The 19868-nt window shown below is 45.3% G+C and overlaps 1 protein-coding gene across 11 annotated transcripts in view; it reads left to right on the top strand.

Annotated features, from left to right (window-relative positions):
- Positions 1 to 19852, top strand: part of LOC110535022 (rhotekin) — a 126301-nt gene extending 106449 nt beyond the window's left edge. For 3 of the 11 annotated variants that reach the window (XM_090190172.1, XM_090190173.1, XM_090190174.1), the window contains exons 5-13: positions 3727 to 3844; positions 6463 to 6687; positions 6962 to 7056; positions 7494 to 7600; positions 11886 to 12017; positions 14002 to 14167; positions 14479 to 14583; positions 15315 to 15411; positions 15613 to 19852. In XM_090190172.1, the coding sequence (XP_090046298.1) occupies positions 3727 to 3844; positions 6463 to 6687; positions 6962 to 7056; positions 7494 to 7600; positions 11886 to 12017; positions 14002 to 14167; positions 14479 to 14583; positions 15315 to 15411; positions 15613 to 15619 (1052 nt within the window). In that variant the 3' untranslated portion in view covers positions 15620 to 19852. Of the gene's footprint in view, positions 1 to 3726; positions 3845 to 6462; positions 6688 to 6961; positions 7057 to 7493; positions 7601 to 11885; positions 12395 to 14001; positions 14168 to 14478; positions 14584 to 15314; positions 15412 to 15612 lie in introns of all 11 variants that reach the window. The other 8 variants (XM_036935480.2, XM_036935481.2, XM_036935482.2 and 5 more) reach the window with 6 other exon arrangements.
- Positions 19853 to 19868: the final 16 nt, after the last annotated feature.

Genomic DNA, 19868 nt, shown 5'->3' with positions numbered 1-19868 from the left:
TCAGCTCTCCAATTAGCCCTGGAGTCGACCAATCAGCTGCTTGAGGGATTTCAGGAAGCCATTTCCTGAAATAAAACACATGCAACTACAACACATAAACTGGGGAACGTAACATAGGGTTGCAGATTTGGGGGAATATTCAGAGGTGGAAACTTTCCGTGGGAATTAACGGGAATATATGGGAATTAACGGGTATATATACATATACAAATTTATATTAATACCATTTAAATGTAGATGTTTTTTTGCATTGGATATATTTACCATATCATATGGAGACAGAAACATAAACCTTTTACCTTATCATAAGTAGACACAATTGCAAATTATTAAATCCTTCCAATAGAAAAAAAAAACGATTTAGTTACGAATTGAACTTTAATTAAATGAGTTGACTCTTCACATGGGATGATTTCACTGAACAACAAAAGAAAAGGAATATTGAATGATCCCCAATGATCCATCGCATCTCCCAAAAACATTTTCAACATACATCTGTAAAATGATAGTCTAGAAACAAAATCTCTGGTTGTCTTCCTCTCAGGCTTCCACGTCCTCTCCCTGGACCTCCTCAATGTCCACCTCTTGAACATCAGACTCTGAGGCCTTATCTTCACTGTCACTTTCCAACCTAGTTGAGGATGGCTCGTTGTCAGCCTCAAATTTGTCTGGATGGACCCCAATTTTTCAACCCGTATTAGTCAGTCTGTTGCGTGCTTTGGTGTGTGTGTTCCCAAACACGGACCAGTTGTGCTCTGAGGCAGCTGATGTTGGTGTGATTTGGATGATGATGGAGGCAACAGGGGAAAGAGCCTCAGATCCACAAAGTCCTTTCCACCAGATGGCTGATGAGATATGTTGGCAAGATTGCCATATTGCATCTCCATCCCAAAGCCCTTGCTTGGAAGTGTACTTTGCCAGACTGCCAAGAACCTTGCCCTCATCCAGGCCAAGGTGGCGAGACACGGTAGTGATGACACCATTGGCCTTGTTGATCTCTGCACCAGACAGGATGCTCTTGACAGCATACTTGGGGTCCAACATGGGCTTCAGGCAGAAGTCTTCATGCTTTTTGATATATTTCAGAACTGCAGTTTCCTCTGCTTGGAGCAACAGTGAAGTGGGCAGGGCAGTACGGATTTCTTCTCTTACATCTGCAAGCAGAGTCTGAACATCAGACAGGATGGCATTGTCTCCTTCAATCCGTGCAATGGCTACTGCTATAGGTTTCAGGCTGCTTACCACTCTCTCTCCCAAAATGCATCATTCAGGAGGATCCTCTTGATGTGGCTGTCCATATCGGCAGACTGTGATATGGCCATTTCCTGGAGAGACTCCTTTCCCTCCAGGAGACTGTCAAACATGATGACATCACCACGCCAATGGATGTTGCTAGGCAGCTTCAATGTGGTGCTCTTATTCTTTTCACTTTGCTTAGTAAGGTAGATTGCTGCTATAACTTGATGACCCTTCACATACCTAACCATTTCCTTGGCTCTCTTGTAGAGTGTATCCATTGTTTTCAGTGCCATGATGTCATTGAGAAGCAGATGCAATGCATGAGCAGCACAGACAATGGGTGTGATGTGAGGGTAGGACTCCACGTTAGACCAGGCAACCTTCATGTTCGCAGCATTGTCTGTCACCAGTGCAAATGTCTTCTGTGGTCCAAGGTCATTGATGACTGCCTTCAGCTCATCTGCAATGTAGAGACCGGTGTGTCTGTTGTCCCTTGTGTCTGTGCTCTTGTAGAGTACAGGTTGAGGGGTGGAGATGACGTAGTTAATTATTCCTTGCCTACAAACATTCGACCACCCATCAGAGATGATTGCAATATAGTCTGCTTTCTTTATGATTTTCTTGACCTTCACTTGAACTCTGCATCCAGCAAATTAGTAGATAAAGCATGTCTGGTTGGAGGGGTGTTTGTTGGGCGAAGAACATTCAGAAATCTCTTCCAATACACATTGCCTGTGAGAATCAGAGGTGAACCAATTGCATACACAGCTCGAGCAAGACATTCATCAGCATTTCTCTGACTACGTTCCTCCATTGAGTTAAAAAAAACTTCTGATTCCAAGAGGACCGTGAGCTGTTGCTATCGATAAGGTGTCTGATTCCTAATTTTCACCTCGAATAGAAGTAGAGGGACTTTAGTCAGAGGTTTCTTGTTGTGAGTGTTGAGGAAACTTTGTGCACTTTGGCCAAAGGATTCTGCATTTTTGTTGCATTCTTCACATGATTTGGCACAGTATTTGCAAATGTACACAGCTTTCCTCCTACATTAACTGCAGTGAAATGTCTCCACACATCAGATAGTGCCCGTGGCATTTTCCTGTAAAGATTAGAAAAAACAAATTACAATTCCATGTACAGATAAATAGTTAAGCAGTTAGATTAAACATCTCCTTTGTAAGATAAATGTTTTAACATGAAACATGTATGGAAACAGGTGAATTAACACTCCTCAGTTAGCAGACTCCAGCAAGCTAAAACCCACAGTAAGACATTATTTAAACATACTTTGCTGTAGGCTACTATTTACTAGTTAACAAAAAATCATGGATGTCGTATAAAATTATATTCACCCCACCCAGTATTGTAATCAAAACTTACCAGAAAGCATATACTGTAGTTCTTGGCTCAGTGTAGTAGTGTGGGCTCAATAGCAAGCATCTCATTAGTGTGAAAGATCTTGAGAATCAGCTGTTTTTATTTAACCTTTTATTTAACTAGGCAAGTTAGTTGAGAACACATTCTTATTTACAATGACGGCCCCACCAAAAGGCCTCCTGCGGGGACGGGGGCTGGGATTAAAAATAAAAATATAGTTGTGCACTTTGGCTAAAGGATTCTGCATCTTTGTTGCATTCATATAAATATAGGACAAAACAAACATCATGACACGAGAGAGAACACTACATAAAGAGAGACCTAAGTCAACAACACAGCATGGTAGCCGCAACACATGACAACACAGCATGGTAGCAGCACAACATGACAACAGCATGGTAGCAACAGAACATGGTAGCAGCACAAAACATGGTACAAACATTATTGGGCACAGACAACAGCACAAAGGGAAAGAAGGTAGAAACAACAATACATCATGCAAAGGAGCCACAACTGTCAGTGTGTCCATGATTGAGTCTTTGAACATGTGATGGGAAGAGTGCATTACACATGTGATGGAAGAATGCACTGTGCATGCAGAGGGTTGCAATTCCATTGAATTGGGGATAGTTTAACCAAAATATGCCACAAGACCTAGAATTGCCTTATGTGTATCCCTCAAAAGGTTCACTATTATAAGCTTGCTTTTTTGATGAATTTAAGCTAAATTCCCAGGCTTAACTTCCCATGGAAAATTTCTGACACTTTGCAACCCTAACTGCTACCTGTAAGGGTCTCTGGTCACCACCTAATGGTAAAAAAAAACGAACACAGAAATCCTTAGTATGGTCTGCCCCTCCCCGACAACTGGAATTAATTAATCTGCATGACCTAGTAGACCTATGCGCATATAAATTAACTCCAGGAGGGACAGGTAGTAGGAGAGTCTAGGTGAAGTTTAATGAGGCAATTTGTCAAGGTCATTAAGTGCAGTGGGAAGATAACTGAGCCCAAGAGGGCATGGACACACTCGCACACATACTCACGCACAGGCACACGCACTACACTCATGCACATGCTCACACATATACTCTCTCTCTCTCTTTTCCTCAGAGCTGCATCGGTGTGCAGTGTTCTGTCTGCTTCAGGTGGGAGGGGAGATCCACGACACAGACATGGTGATGGTGGACCGGACACTCACCGACATCTGCTTTGACAACACCATCGTCTTGTACGTCTCCCCTTTCTGTTTGGCTTGTGTTGTCTTGCGCTGCGTTTACACAGGCTGCCGATTCTGAACTTTTGCTCAATTATTGGCAAAAGAGCTAATCTGATCGGTCGAAAATCAATTTGGTTCTCTGTGTAAACGCAGCCTGATTGTCTTATCTTTCCTGTGCTAAGTGTTTGGTGTTTATGTGCATGCTTAAGGTCATGCTTGTATTGAGAGAGATTTGATTTATAAACGTATCAGTACCTGATTCTGTATATAAAGTGCATTCAGAAAGTATTCAGACCCCTCGACTTTTACCACATTTTTTGGTTACATTAAAGCTTTATTCAGAAATGTATTCAATAGTTTTTTCCCCCTCATCAATCTACACACAATACCCCATAATGTCAAAACAAAAACAGGAAATATCACATTTACATAAGTACACCTGTATTTGGGGAGCTTCTCCCATTCTCTGCAGATCCTCTCAAGCGCTGTCAGGACTCTGGCTGGGCAACTCAAGGATATCCAGAGACTTGTCCCGAAGCCACTCCTGCCGTGTCTTGGCTGTGGGCTTAGGGTCATTGTCCTGTTGGAAGGTGAACCTTCGCCCCAGTCTGAGGTCCAAGTTTTCATAAAGGATCTCTCTCTACTTTGCTCCGTTCATCTGTCCCTCAATCCTTGCTAGTCTCCCGGTGCCTGCCGCTGAAAAACATCCCCTCAGCATGCTGCCACCACCAGTGCTTCACCGTAGGGATGGTGCCAGGTTTCCTCCAGACGTGGCGCTTGGCATTCAGGCCAAAGAGTTCAATCTCGGTTTCATCAGACCACAGAACCAGCGGGCTGTCATGGTTGTCCTTCTGGAAGGTTCCACAGGGGAACTCTGGATCTCAGAGTGACCATCGGGTTCTTGGTCACCTCTCTGACCAAGGCCATTCTCCCCCGATTGCTCAGTTTGGCCGGGAAGCCAGGTCTAGGTAGAGTCTTGGTGGTTCCAAACTTCTTCCATTTAAGAATGATGGTGGCCACCGTGTCTATGGGACCTTCAATGCTGCAGTCATGTTTTGGTACCCTTCCCTAGATCTCTGCCTTGACACAATCCTGTCTCGGAACTCTATGGACAATTTCTTTGACCTCATGGCTTGGTTTTTGCTCTGACATGCACTGTCAACTGTGGGACCTTATATAGACAGGTGTGTGCTTTTCCAAATCATGTCTAGTCAATTGAATTTACCACAGGTGGACTCCAATCAAGTTGTAGAAACATATCAAGGATAATGTATGGAAACAGGATGCAATCAATTTTGAGTCTCATAGCAAAGGGTCTGAATAAATTTTGAATACATTTGCAAAAATACAAAACTTTTTTTTTTCTTTGTCATTATCGGTTATTGTGTATAGATTGAAGAAGAAAAACATTAACCTGTTGCAACGAGCAATCCCGTATCCGGGAGCGTAATTATAGCCTTAAGCTCATTACCATAACGCAATGTTAACTATTCATGAAAATCGCAAATGAAATGAAATAAATATATTGGCTCACAAGCTTAGCCTTTTGTTAACAACACTGTCATCTCAGATTTTCAAAAAATGCTTTTCAACCATAGCTACACAAGCATTTGTGTAAGAGTATTGATAGCTAGCATAGCATTAAGCCTAGCATTCAGCAGGCAACATTTTCACAAAAACAAGAAAAGCATTCAAATAAAATTATTGACCTTTGAAGAACTTCGGATGTTTTCAATGAGGAGACTCTCAGTTAGATAGCAAATGTTCAGTTTTTCCAAAAATATTATTTGTGTAGGAGAAATCGCTCCGTTTTGTTCATCACATTTGGCTAAGAAAAAAAAACGAAAATTCAGTCATTACAACGCAAACTTTTTTTTCCAAATTAACTCCATAATATCAACAGAAACATGGCAAACGTTGTTTGAATCAATCCTCAAGGTGTTTTTCACATATCTATTCGATGATAAATCACTCGTGGCAGTTTTGTTTCTCCTCTGTTCAAAATGGAAAAATGCACGCGCCTGGAGATTACGCAATAGTTTTGACAGAGGACACCGAGCGGACACCGAGCGGACACCTGGTAAATGTAGTCTCTTATTGTCAATTTTTCAATGATATGCCTACAAATACGTCACAATGCTGCAAACACCTTGGGGAAACGACAGAAAGTGTAGGCTCATTCCTTGCGCATTCACAGCCATATAAGGAGACATTGGAACACAGCACATTCGAAATCTGGCTCACTTCCTGTATGAAATTTAATCTTGGTTTCGCCTGTAGCATTAGTTCTGTGGCACTCAGACTATCTTTTCAGTTTTGGAAACGTCAGAGTGTTTTCTTTCCAAAGCTGTCAATTATATGCATAGTCAAGCATCTTTTCGTGACAAAATATCTTGTTTAAAACGGGAACGTTTTTCATCCAAAAATGAAATAATGCCCCCAGAGGTTCAAGAGGTTAATTGAATTAATTTTAGAATAAGGCTGTAACGTAACAATATGTGGGAAAAGTCAAGGGGTCTGAAGGCACTGTAAAAAAATGTGTTTGCTGTGTGTGCATGTGTACGTTCTTTTTCCTTTACACTGTTAAACATGCTTTGAATATCTGTGTGTGTGTCTTTGGCTGTGTGTAGCAGCGAGGCCAGCCCGGGCTTTGAGCTGCGAGTGGAGCTATACAGCTGCTGTTCGGAGGAGGACTACTCGGCCGGGAGCGCGCCCAGGAAACTAGCCAGCAAACTGAGCAGCTCTCTGGGCCGCTCGGCAGGAAAAAAGCTCCGTGTTGCCATGGACCCTGGAGCCTGCAGCCCCACCAGCAATGCAGGGGCAGCCACACTGCTGCTACCTGGACCCGCAGTGGCGTAAGTGGGTTTGGTTGTATCACATCATGCTGACACACTACTATAGCTAGATATTCACACACACACACAGACACACACTGATACGCATGTCCATGCATACATTGTTGCGTTTACACAGGCAGTCCAATTCTGCTCTTTTGCCCAATTAGAACAGTTAGTGGAAAAATAATAAGAATTGTCCTGCCTGTGTAAACACAGCCAAAAACACACAGAGACAAATGTGCATTTACTCCCACAGTCACACAGCTCACCAGTGTCTCTGTTCTGTCCACAGGGGACCTAAGTACCACCTCCTGGCCCACACATCCCTGTCACTGTCACATGTCCAGGACAGCTTCCGCACTCACGACCTCAGCATCTCAGGCAACGGTAGGTCACAGTCGAGAGTGGTTTTATCCATGTACAGTACTCATTTTCTTTCTTTCCCTCAGTCTCTCTCTCTCTCTGTGTCTCTCCCTCCCTCCCGGTCTCCCAGCAGGTATCTAGCTGACAGACAGCCAGTCAGAGTCAAGGTCGTAGTAATAAAGTACTCTAGCAGGGTCAGTGCTGTGTAAAACTCATGATGAGGGCTACAGGGGACTAGACACCTTGACATGTGCTGCTGTTTCATTCATTGCCCCTTACGGCTCTAATAAAGTTTGATGGGCACTTCACTGTTGTTCACAGTTCTCCCTGCAGCGGTGAGACTTTTATTCCCTGCTATTACTGTTGGTGTGTGTGCATGTGTTATATGTTCATTGTATTTATTTTCTCAACCCTCATTCATCCCTTTCTTTCTCCCTCTCCCCCTCTTTCTCTCCCTTCAGAGGAGTGTTCGTACTGGGTGCCTCTCTACGGCAGTGTGTGTTGTCGCCTGGCTGCCCAGCCTCACTGTATGACCCAGCAGATGATGAGTGGCTGCTTGAAGGTCAAGGTGAGTGTCTGTGCTTGTGCACTTGTGTGTTTGGCAGGAAAGCAAGACATGTGCGTAGGGCTCTAAAGTGCGACAAAATATTTTGTTGTGCATATGTTTTAGAAAATAATTGTTGTAATGATAAGGTTTTGCTTTACCGTGGTTTCCCCAGTGCAGATTCATTAGCGTCATGCTTGCACCATTACTATAGCAAAAACGGCTTGTTTCTAGTCCAAACTTAGCACAACTCAGGATATGACCCAGATGTTGACACGGGAGGCGGATAGTACAGTTCTCAGATGATTTATTAGAAACAAAGGGCAGGTCGAGGGCAGGTTGTGATCAGGTCAGAGTCAGGCAGGTACAGGACGGCAGCCAGGCTCGGGGTCAGGGCAGGCAGAGGTGCTGGCTCCAGGTGGTGGGGTTGGCAGAGAGCAGGCAGCAAAGAGTCGTCTCCAGGTCCTGATTGGCTCGCTCCGACTGGCCTTAGGGTGGGGGTGGAACCTGGAGGACAGGCTGGACTCAATGACTGTGCAGAAAACCTTCCAGAACTGGGATGAGAACTGAGGACCACGGTCGGAGACCATGTCCACCGGAAGTCCATGGATCTGGAAGACGTGCTGCACCATGAGCAGGTGGCGTCTCCTTGGCTGAGGTTAGCTTGGGGAGAGGGAAACTGGTCCACCACGGTAAGGATAACCATGTTGCCATCAGGCGGGGGTAGACCAGTGATGAAGTCCAGGGATATATGTGATCAGGAACGGGAAGTGGTTGGAGGCCAGCCGGAGCTTGCTGAGGAGTCTTATTCTGGGCACACGGTGCAGGCGGCGATGGTTAGGAACCAATGTGGGCCACCAAAAACATTGTCGTACAAAGGCCAGGGTCCGATGGGAGCCAGGATGGCAGGCCAGTCGAGAGGAATGACCAGATTCCAGAACCAAGGAAGAGTAGAGTCTGGGACAAACATCCGGTTAGCCGAGGAGGATGGTCTCGGGGTCTGATGGTGTAGCAGTGGGGCAATAGAGGCATGACAGAGCACCAGGCTTCCATAGAGGTTAAGAAGACATCACAAATAATAATAGAGGTGGCATTAAAAGATCAGATAATCCCATACTATGATCTGTCCATACTATGAATGGGTGTACCGTCCCCTCTAACCAGTGCCTCCACTCCTCTAACACCATCTTCACCTCCAGAAGTTCCCGGTTACCCATTTCGTAATTCCTTTCTGTGAAGATGAGATGATGGGAGAGGAAAGGAAGGATGCAGCTCTCGGTCTTGGGCCGAACGCTGGGACAGGACAGCCCCCACTCCGATGTTCGAGGCGTCGACCTCCACCACGAACTGCCGAGACGGATCTGGATGGATTAGGATGGGGGCGGTAGTGAATTGGTGTTTGAGGTCCAAGAACGCCTGGTCTGCACCTGAAAACCATGAAAACGGGACCTTTGGATAGGTGAGGGCTGCAAGGGGGGAAGCCCGGGTGCTGTAGAAATTGGCGAACCCCAGAAAGCGTTGCAGCTGCACTCTGGAGGTGGGTTGCGGCCAATCCACCACCGCTCTCACCTTTTCAGGATCCATAAGGATGTTGCCTGCAGATATGATGTACCCCAGGAAGGAGATTCAAATGTTTCCGCTTTGATGTACACCTGGTTCTCCAGAAGACGCTGGAGGACATGTTCTTAAGTCGAGTGGGAAAGCACAAGGATCAAGGTAGACGAATATGAACCATTTCAACATGTCCCGGAGAACTTTGTTTACCAAGGCCTGAAACACAACAAGAGCAATGGTTAGTCCGAACGACATCACCACATTAGTAGTGCCCGCTTGCCATAGTAAAGGGGGTCTTCCACTCATCCCTTCCCGGATCCTTACCAGATGGTAGGCATTCCAGTGGTCCAACTTGGGGAAGATGGTAGCCCCCTGGAGAGGCTCGAAATACGAGGCGATGAGTGGAAGCGGGTAACAGTTTTTAACCATGATGACATTCAGGCCCCGGTAGTCTATACATGGACGCAGGGTTTTGTTGTTCTTCTCCACAAAGAAAAGCCCTGTGCCTGCAGGGGAGGCAGAAGGACGGATACCCCCTGCAGCCAGGAAGTCCTCAATGTACGTCTCCATCACCTTAGTCTCCAGATCTGACAGGGAAAAAAGACGCCCGGGAGAAGATCGATGGGACAGTCATAGGGCCTATGCGGAGGAGCGCAGTGACACGGGCCTTGCTGAAAACCTCCCGGAGGTCCTGGTACTCCGCGGGAATGGCGGAGAGGTCTGGGGCTTTTCCCAAGCCTGCAGGAAGAGGTCCCGGAGCAGGCAATGCCCATGGCAAAATGGGCTCCAACCCAGGATTGAACCAGTAGCCCAGTCGATCAGGGGATTGTGCCTCTGGAGCCAGGAAAACCCCAAAACCATGGGTGCATGATGGGATTTGATGGGCAGGAACTGCATAAACTCACTGTGATTACCCGACACTCTCAGGTTGGTGTGGGTGACTCTGCCAATAGAGCCCCCATCCAACTCTCTGACTTCCATGGGAATGGAGAGGGGTTGTGTGGGGATTCCCAGCTCCAACACCAGGGTAGCGTCCATAAAGCTCTCATTGGCCCCAGAGTCTATGAGTACCCGGAGAGATTTGGACCGGTCACCCCACAACAGGGTAGCACGGAGAGGGGTATGAGCAATGGAAGATGGGAAACTCCCCATACGTCTCACCAGCGTACTTGTACAAGTACCTCCTTGATGAGCCTTGTTCTTAAATGGGCAGGTAGATAAAAAAAAATCTTACTCCACAATACAGACAGTTCTGGGTGTTAAGTCCACGTAAGCACTCAGAAGGAAACAATCTAGCCCTGCCCAGTTGCATGGGCCCCGGAGGAGACAACTCGACAGCCCTCGGTGTCATCCGAGAGACTTCGGCTGCCATCGGATCCACCTGGAAATGTAGGCTTTGTGGATTTCCATGATTCCTCGGAGGCGAGGTAGAAATCGAGGACGAGCATCGGCGACAGGGAACAGACTCCGTCTCCCTCCTACATTCCTGTAGCCGCCCATCGATCCAGATGGTCAAGGCTATGAGTGAGTCGAGGTCCATTGGGCAGCTCCCGGGCTACGAACCCGGGCTTCTGGGTTCCAGGCACTCTGTCACCAACATGCGAAAATCCAACACATAGTCACACTACGGGAATCCTGACATAGTTTTAGCAGCTTACGAGCCGCGTCCCACCCAGACAACGGAGAATCAAACACTTTCTGTACGTCCACCACAATCTGAGGCAAACAATGGATTGTTGCTCCCACACCGCCGTAGCCCAGGCAAGAGCCCTCCCGGACATCAGCGTTATAACATACGCTATTCTCAAGCGATCCGAGGGAAATGAAGAGGGCTGCAGCTCAAAGATTAGAGAACAGTGAGAGAAACGCCCGGCAGGATCTGGGATCTCCAGGGTAGCACTCCGGAGGAGGTAAGCGGAGTTCTTGGGAAGCCGGGGTAGATTGGGGAGAAACACCGCTGGTAGCAGGGTAATTGACAGTCTGGGTGGTTACTGTAGTGACGGGCTGCCTCACAGACAATCCGCGGAATTGCTCCAGCAATGTGTTGAAGGCACGGTCCTGGCACTCCACCAAGGTGTGGACTCCTTCCATAAGATCTTGAAGTAACTCCTTGCGTCTTCCAATGGTGGTTCCCTGGGAAGAGACAGCATTGTGGTGCTGGTCCGAGTCTCCTGGGTCAGTCATGGCCAATTCGTACTATCGCGACTCATGATATGACCCAGATGCAGACACGGTAGGCGGATAGTACAGTTCTCAGATGATTTATTAGAAACAAAGGGCAGGTCGAGGGCAGGTAGAAGTTTGTGATCAGGTCAGAGTCAGGCAGGTACAGGACGGCAGGCAGGCTCGGGGTCAGGGCAAAATGGTCAGAACCGGGAAAAACTAGGAAACAGAATGGCGGGAAAGAACGCTGGTAAGACCTGACAAGATGAACTGGCAACAGACCAACAGAACACAGGTATAAATACATAGGGGGTAATGGGAAGATGGGCGACACCTGGAGGGGGGAGGGAGACGAGCACAAAGACAGGTGAAACAGATCAGGATGTGACAAAACGGTTCAAAGATCTGACCCATATTACTGGAGCAACAGTTTTTTTTCTTATTGTTGAGGATTGGGGGCCCGTATTTTAGCTAGCTAGCTAACAACCTGGTAACTTTATATAATATTCCACAAATGACTTGATTTAATTTTTTTTTTTTTTAAATAGCTTTTCGTAATAAACGTCTGTCTGTCTCTCTCTGTCTCTCACAGCAGTTGGGAGGTGACCCTCAGAGTTGGACGAATGTCTACGGCGTCCTTAAAGGGACAAACCTTTTCTGTTACCACCGGCAAGAGGATATGGAGGCTAACGTCGAGCCAGCATTTACCATCGCCATCAACAAAGTCAGTCTATTTAAAAAAGTACTTTACCAGATACACACACACTCAAAAAAGCATGCTAGCTACGGATATAGGGATTATCTGATATTTTAATGCCACCTCTATTATTACTTGTGATGTCTTCTTAACCTCTATGGGATCGGTGTCCTCCCGCGGGATAGTTGAGCTAATGTGATTAGCATGACGTTGTAAGTAACAATAAAATTTCCCAGGACACAGACATTTCTTATATGGGCAGAAACTTTAATTCTTGTTAATCTAACTGTACTGTCCAATTTACAGCAACTATTACAGTGAAAAAATACCATGCTATTGTTTGAGGAGAGTGCACAACAACAACTTTTATCACGGCAACTGGTTTGATACATTCACCTCTGAAGGTAAATAATGTACTTACATTCAGTAATCTTGCTCTGATTTTTAATCCTGAGGATCCCAGAGATAATGTTGCATAGTTTTGTTTGATAAATCAATTTTTATATTAAAATGTGGGAACTGGGTTTGAACCCCTGCTGTGTCCTGGTCCTGAGCTACAGGCAGTTACAGTTGAAGTCGGAAGTTTACATACTTAGGTTGGAGTCATTAAAACTTGTTTTTCAACCACTCCACATATTTCTTGATAACAAACTATAGTTTTGGCAAGTCGGTTAGGGCATCTACTTTGTGCATGACACAAGTCATTTTTCCAACATTTGTTTACAGACAGATTATTTCACTTATTGTGAAATTTCCAGTGGGTCAGAAGTTTACATTCACTAAGTTGACTGTGTATTTAAACAGCTTGGACAGTTCCAGAAAATGATGTCATGGTTCTAGAAGCTTCTGATGGGCTAATTGACATCATTTGAGTCAATTGGAGGTGTACCTGTGGATGTATTTCAAGGCCTACCTTCAAACTCAGTGCCTCTTTGCTTTACATCATGGGAAAATCAAAATAAATCAGCCAAGACCTCAGAAAAAAATTGTAGACCTCACAAGTCTGGTTCATCCTTGGGGGCAATTTCCAAATGCCACTTTGTCATTATGGGGTATTGTGTGTAGATTGAGGGGGGGGTTTATTTGATCCATTTTAGAATAAGGCTGTAACATAACAAAATGTGGAAAAAGTCAACGCATCTGTAAACTTTCCAAATGCACATTAAATGCTCTGTACATAATTGTCTTTCTTGATTCTTGAGATACAGGCATTTGGAATGTTGTGCAAAAATATATATTGAATTAATTTGATTAATTATAATGTATCGCCAAGCCCTAATACAACCAGACGGTCTCTCATAAGAGAGAGTCCAGTTGTCCCCAATGTTTCAAGGACAGAACTTATTCCTCTTTCCACCCTGTCTATTGTTGATCCCTGCTGGCCTTACTCTTTCTGCTGTGGCTCATTGAGTCGTGGTGACCCTTGACCCACAGTACAAAGCCCTGTTTTAGCTTCAGGCAGAGATCATTAAATCAGCGGGATTATCATGTATTAGTCAGCAGCTCTGACTGCTTTGCTCTCAGGATCAACGTGAGCCCAGAGTGAGGCTGAACAGGGCGCTGCTACCATCTACTGGTGGTGATGAGGAAACACATTGCAGTACAGTCATTTTAGTGCGTCCCTATAATATTGCCTTTCTCCTGAAGTGTACCCTCGTTCACTACTTCCCAAAGCATTGGTGGAGGTATTGGCTGTAGGGTATTTCCACCTCCTTATACCAGTAATTTCCTTTCAAATCATTGAAGGGTAGTGAACAAGTGCACACTGGGAGGACGGAGAGATAATTGGGACGTAAGCTGATAACTGGGACAGATTAATGCTTGAGGCTGAGTCTACTGGACTTGACTGTCAGTGACTGCTCTTTGTGTCAGTAAGTGCATTCACAATCTGCGTTGACAGACGTTAAAAAGCACGATTTCATGCTTAAATACTTATTTTTGGGTGGGTATTGAAACATTTGGTTAATTCAACGTCAGTAGCTTATCATGTGTCTGTGTCTCTGTGTGTTAGGAGACGAGAATACGTGCGTCAGAGAAAGACCCCCACAGTAAGGCCCAGAGCATCTGCATCAGTAACCAGTACGGGGGAGAGGAGGTGACACACACACTCTCGGCAGACAGTCGCGAAGAGACACACCGCTGGATGGAAGCCTTCTGGCAACAGTTCTGTGACATGAGTAATTAAAAATAATAATAATGACTTAACAATAATATTTTATTTTATAATATAAACTAATAATACATCTGTATTTTTTACATCAGTAAGTAGGTTCTGATCACATGATTAGGGCCCTAGGTTCTTCATTGGTGAGGTCAGGAGGTAAGAAAAAACTCCCGACCCTCCTGGCCTTAGACATGATACACACTTTACACTCTAGGTCCTCATATGCTCTTGTTCATGTGCTCATTGGCTCCTGATGTGTTAGTGGTTTTCTCAGCTCTTGATTGGATGTTTGAAGGTGATTGACGGCTTCCTTCTTCCCTGCAGGCCAATGGAAGCAGTGCTGTGACGACTTGATGAAGATTGAGCTGCCATCACCCCGGAAACCAGCCCTTGTCACGTCGAAACAGGGTTCTCTTTACCACGAAATTGGTAAGACAGCAACCCAAATGGATTCAGAAACGGTTTACTATATTGTCCAAAATATGTTTATATGATTCAGTAAGACGTTTTGGAAACTTGAGGGTCTCTTTCTGCTTTTATTCATTTGTTTTAAATCTAGAACATACAGTAGGGTAACATTATAGTTTGTTTAGGTTAATAGGTTTATAAACACAAATATATCCATGAACGATATATCCAGAGGAGGACGGTCCCCTTTCCGTAACTGCATGTGTGTGTTTCTGACTAGTTCTTCTAACAGTGGCGTGGTTCACCATACGCATGAGCTCTCCATCCGACTACTCTGAGCTACCTGCTACCTCACTAGCACACCAACCAACCTCTGTACTTGACTATGGATGGAAGTGTTCCTTTCTCTGACATGCTGCTGACTCACTTTCTTCCTCTCTTCCTTTCTCCCTCTCCTTGTGTCTCTCTCAATTTTTGTCCCATCTCCCCTCCATGCCACTCACCCTTGTTCCTGTGATCAAATTATACCCCCTCCCCTTTTTCCCCCCCACTAATATCATTATTAATCCTTCATTATTAATTGTACACTCGAATGCTAATCTTCATATATTCCAAATGAACGTACTTTTACCTTGTCGCGCACATCATTTCATTCCCCAAATGATAATATCGCCATTATATTTTACTGCCTGTCAATGTACATTATACCTGCCCACCACCCCATGGGTTGCCCCCCTCCCCCTGGATCCTAGCCCCCCTCACCAGCCCCTCTTGCGAGGGTCTCTTGCTGCAGGATAACGCCGTGTCTGCTGAGATTCGTGCTCTGCTCTCCTCCTATTACAACGACAGGTGAAGTACCAGTGGGGTCCTCCACCCCCCCCCCCCCCCCCCTGTACTGGGCTCTCCTACCTACTGAGGAGTGTTAAAGCTGACATCCCTCCTCAACTACCACCACCAAGTCTAGGCCTACCCTTCTCTAAACTTTCTCAACTTTATTAGCATAGTCTGTCCTTCCACAGTGGAGTAATAACTTTCCTCTGCTCCTTCTAGTTATTGACACCTCTGATGACATCAGCACTGTGACGGACATCCTGACGCAGCGGATGCAGGAGCTGGAGCTGAGGAGCCAGCTGGGGACCTCTCCTCCCTGGATGTCCCTGTTCGAGGAGTCTCCTGGTGGCCCCCCCACCCCTCGGCTGGCCCGCCACATCCCCCGCTCCCCCCACCGCCTACCCCACAGCCCACTGAGCTCCCTGCGCTGCCCCTGGCCAGGCCTGCTCTCCTCAGATGCCAGCCTGACCTCTGACAGCGACAGCCCCTGCAGCACCAGCCCCTGCTCCCGCCTCCAAGGCTGGGCCGAGCCCCTCTCCCTCTCCTCCCCCCGCTTCCGCCCCCGCACCCTCTCCCTGGATGCCAAGCTTAGCACTCTCAGGGGCAGGGGGTATGGGGGGGTGTTACAGTGCTCCTGTCAGCCCCCTTCCTCCTCCTCCCTTGCCCCCATCCCGGCGGAATGCGTCCCCCAGGCCACCTTGTCCTGCTCCAGCTCCACCTCCAGTAACAGCTCCAGCGAGGGAAGCCACAGCCCCTCCTCATTGGACGGTACCCCTTTCTCACGCCCCTCCTCGGCCCGCCGGAGCCTCAGGAACTTGAGAGCTAAACTGGACCCCCGAAATTGGCTCCAGAGCCAGGTATAACCCACCTCAGACCCCCACTCATCTAAACCGTCTCCAATAGGCAGCCCACCTGCAATAGGCAACCCACCTCAGACCCTCACTTTAAACCACTGAGCCAGGGATAAGCCACCTCAGACCCCCACATCACCCAAAGTCCTGGTAAGAACTGGCGGGAAGGAAGCCAGTCCCTCAGTTGAAAGAGCCCTGGTATTAACTGGAATTACTTTAGACTAAGGACAGGAAACATTCTGTGTCAGTATCAATGGTCCACAGAACATGGGAGTATTCTGCTTCCCTTTCAAATGGTAATGCTGATTAGGAAATTGAAGAGAGAAAGTTTTTTTGTTGATGATATAAACGCAATATCTCTAGGCTCTGCGCATCTGAAATCTCCAACTGGAAAGGGCAGCATCTGTCAGTCAAAGACGAGAGTTTCCTCGTCAGTCATCCAAGCCATACACCCCTCAATATGAACATGATTTCATAGCATCTTGTTAGTTCAGCTGCGGTATTTACTTACTATATGTGCTGTATTTGTGTTTGCAGTGTTTGGGCAGGGCAGTGAGCGTGTGGCCAAGTGAACTGTCAGTGTATGGGAATGTTTAGTGTCTGTGTGGTCATGGGGTTGTTGTTACCTGTACCAAAAAGGCTCACTGTGATCTATCCAAATGACTAGACCCATCACTTGTATTATGAATTCATGCCTGGAAGGAACAAGTATATTTATGTACCGATTTGCTTATTGCATGTTTGTGTTCAAAGACGCAAAGAATGCGTTGCCGGAGATCTTAACTGCTCAGACGGTGAATGAATTGAAAGCTCAACTTAATGCAACAGTTCTCCCAATAATTTACTGTACTACTTGTTCCTACTGTGATAACATCAGGGTCACATCGAGCTTCTGCAAGGTTCCTAGAACCTCCCCTGCATTCATTAACACATTGTAGGTCTACTATACAAGAACCAATATTTAAGATTTATGTTAATCACTTATGGAATAAATTATAATGAATTGAAGTAAGCCAAAGGTAACGTACTACATAATCACGAGAACCCATCTTAACTTGTTACACTGCCTCGTTGCAGTATTGCGTGCAAATGTACTGACTTTGAAATCTGGGCCGGCCCCTACAAAATCCCCTAGAGTTAAGTTGAAGGCCTAGATGGTTTTTGGAATGGAGAGGCAAACGCTTTGGGTGTCCTTGTTAATCTTTAATACGCCCCTACTAGCAGGCAAGGATTTCCTCACAAACGATACTCTGTTGACGAAACCAATACTTTGCATGGAGAACAGTGTTGCTAGGGGGTTTAAATCCCATGCTACAGCTCGTCTCAGTTCAAGGGTATTTTAATGTCATCCAATTCAGTTAGGTTGGCAAATGTTATGTATTTGAGAATGTAGAAACTGGGAATGCACATACATGGGTGAAGAGTTTAGATATCCCACCTTTGACCTTGTGGATTTATAGGATAGTTTGTGGTACAGTCGTAACCTTATGGCCTGAAAACCGGTCCCAGAATTTACACACACACACACACACACACACACACACACACACACAGTACCAGTCCAAAGTTTGGACGTCTACTCGTCTACTCATTCTAGGGTTTTTATTTATTTGTACTATTTTCTACATTGTCCAATAATAGTGAAGACAGCAAAACTATGAAATAACACATGGAATCATGTAGTAACCAAATCAAAATATATTTTAGATTCTGCAAAGTAGCCACCCTTTGCCTTGATGACAACTTTGCACACTCTTGGCATTCTCTCAACCAGCTTCACCTGGAATGCTTTTCCAACAGTCTTGAAGGAGTTCCCACATATGCTGAGCACTTGTTGGCTGCTTTTCCTTCACTCTGCAGTCCAACTAATCCCAAACCATCTCAATTGGGTTGAGGTCAGGCGATTGTGGAGGCCAGGTCATCTGATGCAGCACTCATCTCTCATTCTTGGTCAAATAGCCCTTACACAGCCTGGAGGTTTGTTGGGTCATTGTCCTGTTGAAAAACAAATGGTAGTCCCACTAAGTGCAAACCAGATGGGATGGTGTATCGCTGCAGAATGCTGTGGTAGCTATCCTGGTTAGGTGTGCCTTGAATTCTAAATGAATCACTGACAGTGTCACCAGCAAAGCACCCCCACACCATGACACCAACTCCATGCTTCATGGTTGGAACCATACATGAAGAGATCATCCATTCACCTACTCTGCTTTTCACAAAGACACTGCGGTTGAAACCAAAAATGTACAATTTGGACTCATCAGACCAAAGGACAGATTTCCACCGATCTAATGTCCCTTGCTCGTGTTTCTTGGCCCAAGCAAGTCTCTTGTTATTATTGGTGTCCTTTAGTAGTGGTTTCTTTGCAGCAATTAGACCACGAAGGCCTGATTCATGCTGTCTCCTCTGAACAGTTGAGATGTGTCAGGTACTTGAACTCTGACATTCATTTGGGCTGCAATCTGAGGTGCAGTGAACTCTAATGAACTTATCCTCTGCAGCAGAGGTAACTCTGGGTCTTCCTTTCCTGTGGCGGTCCTCATGAGAGCCAGTTTCATCACAGCACTTGATGGTTTTTGCAACTGCACTTAAATGTTCCGCATTGACTGACCTTCATGTCTTAAAGTAATGATGGACTGTTGTTTCTCTTTGCTTATGTGAGTTTTTCTTGCCATAATATGGACTTGGTCTTTTACCAAATAGGGCTATCTTCTGTACACCACCCCTACTTGTCACAACACAACTGATTGGCTCAAACGTATTAAGGTTAAGTTAATTTGTGGAATTTCTTTAAGGCACACCTGTTCATTTAAATGCATTCCAGGTGACTACCTCATGAAGCTGGTTGAGAGAATGCAAAGCTGTTATCAAGGCAAAAGTTGGCTACTTTGAAGAATATAAAATATATTTTGATTTGTTTAACACTTTTTTGGCTACTACATGATTTCATAGTTTTGAGGTCTTCACTATTATTCTACAATGTATAAAATAAAGAAAAACCTTGGAATAAGTAGGTGTGTCCAAACTTGACTGGTACTGTATATATAGAACATTGCAATCGATTATGGAAGTAGGCAATACAGGAATTACTGATCTATAGCAAATATTGTGTTGAGCTTTTTCTTAAGATAGTGCAGTCTTTTACCTACTAAGCAATGCCAACCAGGTGATTGTAGTAGTTGTTAAATTACGATAAGGTGGGCAGGGTTAAGTGTGGTTGGCCCCCCTGGTCTATGCATTTAAGCCTATCAATCCCTCCATGTCTCTTTGTTTATGATGGACTGTAGGCTATGATATGTTACTGTGTTCCAAGGGCTCACAGCTGGCTCACTCAGTTTCTCATTAAAACAACTGTAAATGCTTCAAAGTGGCATTTGTTACTGTAAAGTTTTTTTGTAAGTTAACAAAACTCCTTTCTCCTTTTTGTTAAAATATATTTTACATTATTGATTTTGTTATAAATACAGCTCTATTGATATTACTTTAACAGCCGATTTCAGATCTATGACTGCATCCGGTAGATAACATTAAATGTTAACCATGCAAGTGTCCTGTGTTTAAAAATGTAACATAACGATAATAAATGATTTGTCAATTTAGAACAGCCATTGTTTTCTTGTCATG

Source organism: Oncorhynchus mykiss, chromosome 11, assembly GCF_057628025.1.
Source record: "Oncorhynchus mykiss isolate SJ-2025 chromosome 11, ASM5762802v1, whole genome shotgun sequence".
NCBI lineage: Eukaryota > Metazoa > Chordata > Actinopteri > Salmoniformes > Salmonidae > Oncorhynchus > Oncorhynchus mykiss.
The sequence above is the reverse complement of the archived record's forward strand: the minus strand, read 5'-3'. Positions and strand labels throughout refer to the sequence as shown.